Source organism: Pituophis catenifer, unplaced genomic scaffold (genome assembly GCF_029215685.1).
Source record: "Pituophis catenifer annectens isolate HBS135680 unplaced genomic scaffold, rPitCat1.0.hap2 SCAF_1, whole genome shotgun sequence".
NCBI lineage: Eukaryota > Metazoa > Chordata > Lepidosauria > Squamata > Colubridae > Pituophis > Pituophis catenifer.
The window spans coordinates 193,265,284-193,276,002 of NW_027256881.1; the positions used below are offsets into that span (position 1 = coordinate 193,265,284).

The window sequence follows — 10,719 nt, forward strand, 5'->3', positions numbered from 1 at the left end:
CCATTTAATGGATATTCAGATCTAACAATCATCCCTTCCCCTCTATTGTTCTGTGAAATTGAGGGTTTGATGTATTTTGTAGTCCACTGAGCAGCAAATGGCACATAGAGTGTTTCTAAGGCACTTGACCTACAAGGACACAGGTGCTGCATAATAGGTACACTGATGATATCAATCAAATAATATTGCAAAAGGCAGAACACTGATCTGACCAAAGTAAAGTTACAAAGTAGTAGTATTAACGCAAGAAGCTGGTGTGCTTTCTGTTTTAAATCTCAATAATTTAAGAGCCAGAGGGTGAAATTTACTGGCTGGTTATAAACAGGAGTTTGCCCTGTCAATCTTAGTTGGGGTGTGCTTTCTTCCTTGATGTAGGGAGAAACCACAGGAATGAGATTTCGTCTCTAGGTGATGAAATAACTGCTGGAAAACAATTCAGCCCAGAGACACTAACAACTCAGCAGGTTAAAAATTGTCTAATTGCCACAAATAAAATCTGACAATTTATAAAACTGAAAAATCCAGAATGTTTGCGATAAAAGGAGAAGGGGTGTGTGGCGGAACTGAATGGCAGGATTTATACCTTTTCTCTGCAGTACAGGAATGTCTGCATCACTACTGGAACTAAGCAACCAAATAATATGTAACATTCACTTTTTAAAAAGCCTCAGGATTACTTACATCAATTGGTGACTTTGAATATTTCAACATTCCATTGTCCAGAACAAAAAAGCGCTGCAGAAAAAAAAATGTAGGCGATCAATGCAATGGAGACTATATAAAACTATTAATGAAGACATTAGTATACTGCATGCAGCAATAAACATCATTACAAAAAATGAAGAGCCAGGATAGGGACAGATTTTCATAGCTATGTGGTTGGTCCACACCAGCTTGATGGAACATAATCAATCAATCCCAAAGCTAAATCATTAAAGTTGCTTTATGAATTGAGTTATGGTATATGGCAATACAACCCATCACTTTTTTTTTTAATAAACAGCTCACAGGTCATATGGGAACAAAGTATTTTCAGAATGGGTAAGAACAGGACCTATGCAGTCCTATTGAATAAGAAGCACTTATGTCCCCAGAGCAGAGAAAGTAAGGATCTATTGGCTCCTCAAACTAGTCTAGACAAGAAGCACAAAACAATGCTAACATTACCTTTACTGTAAGGTTATAGAAATAAAATCTTGCAAGCCTGAAAGCACCTCTCACATCATTTTACTTTTTCTTTGTAGAAAACTAGGAAGGGTGCCTTCTGAGATGCTTCCTACACTCTTTTTCCTCCTCTTTTTCCGAGATACTTTGACATTATCCAGTATGCGGCTCTTTCTCTTGCTTCCCAAGGTCATTTCAACAGACCATGACAGAATCAGACTGACACAAGCAGCACTGCAGCATTTGATGCAAACCCTGCCCCAGTCTATGTGCATTGTAATATAAGAATATCTCAAAAAAAAAAAGAAAGAAAGAAAGAAAGAAAAGAAAGCAGAGCTTAAGATGCAATACTGCTTTCATCATTCTGACAAAAGCAGCAAGATTCTGCGGCTTGTACCGATAAGGGGCCTGTCTGAATTTCTGAAAGTGACTCTGTTTTATTTGACAGAATTGAATCAAAGCATGCATGGGGCAATTTCAATAACCCTACTGAATTACTGCATCTGAAAGCTTGACTAGAATTAGGTTTCTGAAGGCTAGGGTCTTAAGAAACTTTGCTTGGTAGAACCCTTTAAATGAAGAGAACCTGATTTCCTGCAAGTCTTTGCATTGGGATCAGAATTAAAAAACACAAAGGCTTCATATTGAATTGATACACTTTTTATAAGAACCATTCCTGTCAAATCCTTCTCCAATCTCAGAGAAACTGATACTTTCTTAAACACCTACAATTTACCCAGTTTCATACATCATACTCAAGGATTTCTGTATTATCACTTCATTCAATAACTGATTGCAATGGAATCTGAACAATTACTTTTTACAATAATCAAACCAATATTCGATCAGACAGACAGATAGATGTTATTGAGTTTTAAGAAGAATAGTAAGAACTAATACAAACTAAAAGAAAACAATAAAGAAAGAAAAGAGACAAACGAAAAAGCTAAAAGTACAAAAAAAAGTAAGAAGGTGGTAAAGAAAAAAAGGAAAGTAGAAAAAAGAAAAAAATAAGATAAAGAAGTGACTTCCAATCCTTTTCTCAGCAGGTGTTAAGTACAATTATATTTTAACCTCTCTCTCTAAGATTAAACCATTACTCTCTTCTTTCTGTCGTCTATATATCCTTTCTAATCATCCAAACCATAAACCATAAGTCCACAAGTCTACACTAGATACTGTTTTTTTTCTCCAATCAAATATGTCAATTTAACCAGTGGATTTGGTATTTTCTATTCCATACCAGAAATATATTTTACTCTGAATCACATATATCTTCGTAAGAGAGTACAATTTATATTTCACAGTCCATTTTCTCTCTTGCTTTTCCTCTGTCTCTGTGTATGTCTATAACTGAGTAAGACATATACATGCTGACGCAGTTAAATTTCTGTAAAGGGCATATGATCACGTGATAACTGATTGTTTCTAGCCCTACAAAGAACTGAGGAAGGTTTATTAATCATGTTCCCTTGAATGCTGATAGAATTCAACGTATTACATGAGTGCAAAACAAAGAAAGAAAGTGAAAGCCTCCTTCAGATTCTACCATTCAATTCAAGGTCAGGGACTTAAGAGGTAGACATGGTTCAACGACTGTTAGTCAGTTTCTGAACAGAGTTCAATTTGCTACAGTTCATGATGAATTTTGTGTAATAATTGAAAATAACGGCACCTAACATGTTTTACACATATTTTACCTTGTGCCAGCCTTTTAAAGGCCATTTCCTTTTCTTCAGCATGAATCCTTCATGTTTGTCTGGCTTCTGGACATTAGTCTGGCCAATTTTCAAGCCTTCTATAATTTCCCAGCTGTCTGGTTCCTGAGGAAAAGGGGGCGAAGAGGAGGGAACAGAACCAAACAGATCAAAATTTCAGTTTTGTGGTGCCTATTATTCAAGCTGTTTTGGCAACCCAGTGTACGTTTACATAAAATCTATCCCACTGAATTCAATAAGACTGACTTTAGTTAGCAAATAAATAAGAAACTGGATATTACGTAAACTACACTAAGAACAAGAACGTTCCAGAAGTATATGCTAAGGAAATTACTGCGGGAATTCTAAGGTTAAACTATATACCCCTATGAGGTACCAGTTTTGGCAGCATCTCATTCCATTCATAATTAATTGTGGCTAAAATCTCCTTAGTTCTTTTTGGGCTTAGTTCTTTTCCAAAAAATGTTTGGAAGAAACCTGGCTTGTATGTACATATCTGAAGTTGTAGCAAGCAAAGATGTCATCCATTTGCAAAAGATGTACCTAGCATAACTTCTGGGTACATCAAGACACAATAATTCTAGGAGCAGTATTTTAAATTGTAACCAAGTTCTTTGATTGGAAACAAATGACGAGGGCTGATTTTAAGCATTCTGCCTAGCAATAACTATCAAAATCACGCTACTCATCATGTTCAATCCCTTAAGTTTTTATAATAGAACAGAGACTTGTAAACAGCACTTCTATACATTACTGATGTAGTACAGGGATACATTAAAGGATTGTGTTATGCTGAATTCAGCCTTCAGTAAAAGGTTTTTCATTATATACAGTACCTTATAATATTTATATCAGGGGTGAAATGCTCCCAGTTCAGACCGGCTCGGGCGAGTAGGTAGCGATGATGGCCGGTGGTTCGGAGAACTGGTAGCAATGGCAGCTGGAGGCTCCGCCCACCTGCCCACCCGCCCTATTCCCCAGACTCGGGGAATGCACCATTCCCGGACTCCTACTGCTCACCTTTCTCCCGCAGCTGGCTGTCAGGGAAGGCAAGCGCCCAAAAGGTAGCGGAGTCACTCACTCTCCTTCTTGAATGAGCCGCTCTGGTCCATGCACCGGCTGCACAAGCGCACATCGTTTATTTAATTCAGCAGCAGGTTGGGTGTGCGCTTGCGCAGCCAGCGCATGGACCAGAGCGGCTCATTCAAGGAAGAGAGTGAGCGACTCCGCTACCTTTCAGGCGCTTGCCTTCCCTGACAGCCAGCCGCAGGAGAAAGGTGAGCAGTAGGAGTCTGGGAATGGTGCATTCCCCAACTCCGGGGAATGGGGCAGGTGGGCGGAGGCGTTTGGTGAAGGGCGAGCAGGCAGCGGCTCTGCGGCAAGGCCGGAGTTGAGGAATGGTGCATTCCCCGGACTCCTACTGCTCATCTTTCTCCCACGGCTGGCTGTCAGGGAAGGCAAATGCCCAAAAGGTACCAGAGTTGTTCACTCTCCTTCTTGAATGAGCCGCTCTGGTCCACGCACTGGCTGCGCAAGCGCACATCCAACCTGCCGCTGAATTAAATAAACTGTGCACTTGCGCAGCCGGTGCGTGGACCAGAGCGGCTCATTCAAGAAGGAGAGTGAGCAACTCCGGTACCTTTCGGGTGCTTGCCTTCCCTGACAGCCAGCTGCGGGAGAAAGGTGAGCAGTAGGAGTCTGAGGAATGGGGCGGGTGGGCGGAGCCACAGGAGAAAGAAATTTAAAAAGTTTTCCTACCGTGGCTGTGAGTGACATCGAATTGGCCATGCCCACTCAGTCACAGGACACCCCCCCACCAAGCCACGCCCACAGAACCGGTAGGGAAAAATTTTAGATTTCACCCCTGATTTATATACAAAATTATTCTCAAAATCTCATGCAGGTAGTCTTCAACTCACAACCACAACTGAGCCCAAAATTTATGTTAAGTGAGGCATTTGTTAAGTGAGTTTTGTCCCATATTACAACCTTTCTTGCCCCATATGTTAAGTGAATCACCAGTTGTTAAATTAGTAACACAACTGTTAAGTGAATTGGGCTTCCCCACTGACTTTGATCATATGACACTGCAATCATTATAAATATGAGTCAGTTGCCAAGTGTCTGAATTTTGATCACATGACCATAGGGATGCTGCAAGGACATAAGTATGAAAAACAGTCATAAGTCACTTTTTTCAGTGCCACTGTAACTTCCAAGCAACTGAAGCAATCAATTAACTCACCAAGGATCTGAGCTGGAAAGGATGAAGCTAGAAATGGTTCCAATCAGGGTTCTCACTTAATGATTAGATTATGTTAATGACAGCAACAGGGACTGTCATGATTGTGGTCACTAAGGAATGTGGTCACATGATGTCATGCTTAATGACCTGTTTAACAATCAGGCACCAATTACCAGTGTAATTCAAGGGCAACTATATGCTTCTTGTAGTTTGCTTAGTTTCATATGATTTGCCTTTGTTCTTTTGCCAGGAAGAAAATGCATTGATAGTAGTCATTCGTTTTTTTTTCTAGTGCCAGAATTTATGAAAGCAGATGTATTGTGTTTTCATTATATGCAGCATTTACAGACATTTTTATTTATTTATTTTCAATTAACTAGAATAACTTTTAATTTTAAAAAGCTGTTTCTTAATCCAATCTTTCTTCCTCGTAATGCAGATGAGAAACACATATTTCAAAAAGCTGTAGGATATTTTATCTTTATAGTTTTCTCCAAAGATTCACACTTTCAGTATAGGGCTGAGCAACCTCTGTTAGACCTCTACAGTTATGAAACCCAGCAATGATGATTCAAGGTGGGGAAGATGGGGAGGATGAAAAAGATAAAAGTAGCCCTCGAATTATGACCGCAAATTGGGCCCAAAATTTCATTTGTTAAGCAAGGCAGTTAGGTGAGTTTTGCCCCATTTTATGACTTTTCTTGCAACAATTGCAAAATGAATTACTACAGTTGTTACACGTTAGTAACACAGTTGTTAAGTGAATCTGGCTTCTCTATTGACTTTTCTTGTCAGAAGGTTACAAAAGGTGATCACATGATCCCAGGACACTGCCACCGTCATAAATATGACCCAGTTGCCCAAGAGTCCATATTTTAATTACATAATCATTTTTTTCAAAGCCATTGTAACTTTGAACAGTCACTAAATGAACTGTTGAAAGTCAGGGACTACCTGTATTAGATTCCTTAGAGTGAATTGATATAATTAAAGTGGCCACAGAAGGCACATGCAAGATCCACTTCAAATAAAAGTCCTTTAATTGATTTTTTTTTCAAAAAAATAGTTTATAAATTATTTATATGCATGAAATGCAATCCAGAAAATATACTTTCAAATTCTTTTAATATATTTTTTAAAATGCTTGTATTCTTTAAGCATAATCTGAATCATTCTCATTTATCATTAATACCAGGATCACTATTTTTGTAGAAATGAAGATTATCTAGAAGAGTCCTCAAAGCAGACTTTAATGGAAGCACTTCAGTGCTTTGAGGAGTGGCACTTGGCTTATAGTATTGCTGCAGTCAAATGATTTACATAAGTCTTATTGAATACCTCCAATTATTAAATACATTCTCCAACCATCTACTTATGCAGGGACCAAGACTTTACTTACTTTAGATACAGCGACTGGCTCATTTTCTAACAACTGCTTCCCAATAATCAAGTCTGTGCTTCCAACAGAAGCATTGCGCTCTAACACATGGCCACTCTAAAACACAAAGAAAAGACTGGAGTACATTTTTGTGATAGAAAATACTTAGTTCTCATACATAAGTAAGACACTTTGAGGGAATGGAAACAAAAACAAAATATACATTTATTCTAATAAACAGAATAGACAAAGTATTTTCAAAGTTTAGTACTGACTGTTATTTCAGTCAGCATCTTAACATTCAACAGTCTTTTTCTGCCAACTTAAGGTACTATAATTAACTTTTTTTCCCTAAAATTTCCAAAATTACATTGAGTTAATATAAAATGGCTTATGTCCACAGCTGTCTTGTCTAAAGTACAACAGGAGATTATGTACATACTCTTCTTATATAAAGCGAACATGTGTGAGACAAGAATGGATTCCCGTGTAGGAATATTATAATCGGGCTACAGAAATTCACACCAAGATATACAGAAAAATCTGATTCTTTCCCACATCCAGTAGTTATCTGGATTTTTGCTCCCAGATGCGATAATTATGACAGCAAATGCCACCCATAGTAGAGCAGGTCCATTAGACTTCAGAGATGGATATTTCAGGAAAAAACTTGATGAAATATCTGAGCACATTCACTGTATACACTATAACAATGTGAAAATTAATTAGGTCAAAGTAAATCAAACTCTTTCTATGCTTTAAGATAAACATGAGTTTGATCCTGCCTTGAGTTGAGTTGAATAAAATCTGTCAAGTACTAAAAAGCAGAATAAATTTATTTTTGATATATGTGTTTGAAAGTACAAAGATTTGAATATCTGTCTTGCAATGTTCCGTTAAAAGTGCTTTCTTTTAAGGTAACTCAACTGTTCCTTATCAAAACATAATTTACAGAAAATTAAAAGAGCAGAATATTGAAAGACTCTTCTTTGGGTGCTTGATATTTGCATAAGGAAATCATGCTCAGTTAAAACCTCTTGAAGAAACAATTACACAAATACAAAATTTGTCAAAAGAAATTTACAGAAAGTTTGTGGTTATCTAGGGGAAGGTTGAGAGCAGTCTACTGGTGACACTTTAATTTGGACTTTTGCAAAGAGAATAAATTGGGCTTGATAAATTATTTGATCTCTTCCATCTGTATGATTCTAGAATTATACCGGTTAATCAGCTTCTGCCTGTTGCATGGCACCACTGGGCACAGCCCAACTGGCTTATTTATATTATTGATCCAGGAATATTTGTCAATATGCTACAATATATAACTCTATTTTTTGGAGTCTTTAAGACAATAATACTCCCCTCATCTATGTATGTATATATATGTCTGTATGTCTGTATCTATCTATCTATCTATCTATCTATCTATCTATCTATCTATCTATCTATGTGTATGTATGTGTGTGTGTGTGTGTGTGTGTGTGTGTGAGAGAGAGAGAGAGAGAGAGAGAGAGAGAGAGAGAGAGAGAGAGGGAGGGAGGGAGGGAGATTAAACAGTAATGAGCTTGACAAGAGATAATAAAATGAAAACAATCCAAGCTAGGTGTTCATTCTGATACGGTATGCTATGATTTGGAGAATTTGATGTTTCTTATGTTTGGATGGAGCTACATTGCCTATGTAAGGTTTGAGGATATTCTTGGATTTGCTGGTCTCATCTGGGTAGTATAAAATGAAACTATGGCCAAGAACACTTTCACTAGCTGTATACTACAATGACAGCAAATGACATCAAAACATTGTACCGGTTCATAACTTCCAGATCAGATTACAGTAATATGCTCTACTTTATACATAGTTTAGGAATTGCAGAGTCAAAATGCAGCAACCAGAATAGAGTCTGGGGTTAATAAAAGAGAATTTTATACCTTTTTCTAAGCAGTTGAACTTTTTACTTGTATTTTTGGAGAGAAACAAGTACTGGTTATCAGTACTTTAAAGCTTTAATCACTTAGGCCCAGCTTTAAAGATCCATTTTTTCTTATTGGCTTTTAATAATGTTTAGTTGTCTTAAATGTTTTAATGCTTTTATTTTTATTTTTTATATTATTTTAATGTAGTTAAGTTATTTACATTTTATTCTAACTACCTCAGTCATTTAGTAAGAATAATAGAGACAACATCTATAGCAAAATAGATGCATCATGAAAACAACTGAATAGCAAGTGTGACTAATGTTTTGTGGGAGACAGAAATTTTTCTAATGACAGAATTTAAAATGATCAAATTAAGTTCAAGAAATAAAAGACTAAATTAACAGATGACGAATGATTACTGGAATACAATACTATCAATTCGGCATCTTTGTAATGCATTCCTTTCTTAAACTGGAAGTAATTACGAGGGACTAATTTTGACATAACCTGGGGGTAATAAAACAATTTGAAACTGCTTGTTTGTGAATCATGGATCTCATTTGGAATTGCCACTGCTGAGCCCTTATGTAAAAACAGAAACTGTTTTTTTTTTGGGTGTGGGTAATGACACTATTGAAAACCAGGCAAAAGAGTAATTAGTAATGCCTTAAATCACATTTTTAGAATTATTTTAAACAGTAATACTGCATATAGAATATAATTATCTTTCATCTAAAACATAAGTTTAGATTTGGAATTAATAATTAATATCCAATTCCAAATTACGTCTGTAAGTTCTGGCTCAACTCACAAAGATATATTCTACAAAGAATGATATAACCATTTATGATCTCTTCCTTATAGAAAAGCTAACAGCTCTCAAGGCAGCTCTGACAGGAAAATTTCCTCAGAATAGCAATGGGTCCCTTGTGGGAAGTCTTGGGAGAGGCATTCTTGAGAAGTAAAATGTCAGGCATTACAAGACCAATATTTCACTTTGATATACTGCTAGCCATTACCACCAGTATTCCAAACAAAGAAAAAGCAAAGGATTGATCCTACCAGTACTATTTCATCATACGGAATCAGGGATTGGCAGCGGAGCATCTGAAGGAGGGTTGAAAATAACTCAATATTGTCAGAGGTGGAATAAAAAAAAACCCTAACAATAGAACTGAACATGTTTCAACAGGGTAGGTGGAAGAATCAGAGAGACTGAAGCTTCGAGGATAAGGTCTCAAGATAGCAATAGAAGGGATTAGGCGGCTGTATAATAATCCAGCATGAGTGGATACACTAGAATAATGTAGGATAAAATGGTACCAGAAAACAAAGAACTAGAGAACTCACAAAGGATTTTGCCATTATTAATTGCAGCTATCTTTACTGGAACATAATTTTATCCACTGACTCACTTTTATCTTTAAAAGGTGAAGTAAATAAAGAACGCCCCAACTAACTTGCAGGATTTCTATATCCATAATTAAAAGAACCCTCTTTCACTTACCTGCCTAGTGTCCCACTGGGAATATGATGAAGAGGAGTCAGCCTTATGTGATGGTGTGGAGGTTCTGTGAGCAGGAGAAGTTCCTTTCTCTTCAGAACTCATCACTGCAGATAAATTCTATGGGCCTTCTTTCACAGATCTAACACCACATTCCGTTCAGTTTTCCATGGAAAGAGGAAGCCGAGTGATTTTCAGCATTTCTCCCAGAGTCTATTCTTTACATGGGCAGGTCAGATTAATGTAAAAGGCATTCAAACCAAATCTTGAAGGAGAAAGGAAAAGAGAGAGTGATGGTGTGCTATGTATTCATGAATTAGCATGAATTAAAATGTCAAACAAAAACAGGTCTCTTAGGTTCCATCTATCAGACTTATGAAAAACATTTAATCTCAGTAAATAAATGGCAGTTTCTAGTCTTCAGAATAATTACTTTTTCAACAGCAGAATTTGTCCTCAAATGATATTGATTACTCTATTCTGATGATTTCCCAAGTGACACATCATAGTACCTTGCAAATGAATTGTTAAAATCTGTTTTCTCTACTCTATCCCATTTCCGCTTTTTGTCTTTGGAAACACATATATTGTAAATATATAACAAATGTCATTCACAGAACAGGTTAGAAGCCGAATAATTACAGTAATCATAGCATATTTATTTTCTCCCCAAACATACCATTGATATGAGTATGAACATTTAGTGTTACCAACAAACAGCCATTTGCAGCACCTTCTCAATAACTTCGGAAAAAATAAACACAACTGCCTGTGAGATGTATATGTATATGCAT

General features: G+C 36.9%; 1 protein-coding gene across 2 annotated transcripts in view; it reads right to left on the reverse strand.

The window, feature by feature from the left end:
- OSBPL6 (oxysterol binding protein like 6) overlaps window positions 1-10,139 on the reverse strand; it is a 54,943-nt gene extending 44,804 nt beyond the window's left edge. Inside the window, exons 1-4 of one of the 2 annotated variants that reach the window (XM_070931938.1) lie at window positions 9,929-10,139; window positions 6,527-6,622; window positions 2,865-2,987; window positions 682-735 (exon numbers count right to left, since the gene is read on the reverse strand). In XM_070931938.1, the coding sequence (XP_070788039.1) occupies window positions 682-735; window positions 2,865-2,987; window positions 6,527-6,622; window positions 9,929-10,030 (375 nt within the window). In that variant the 5' untranslated portion in view covers window positions 10,031-10,139. The remainder of the gene's footprint in view (window positions 1-681; window positions 736-2,864; window positions 2,988-6,526; window positions 6,623-9,928) is intronic. The other variant, XM_070931864.1, reaches the window with a different exon arrangement.
- Between the last annotated feature and the right edge of the window lie 580 nt (window positions 10,140-10,719).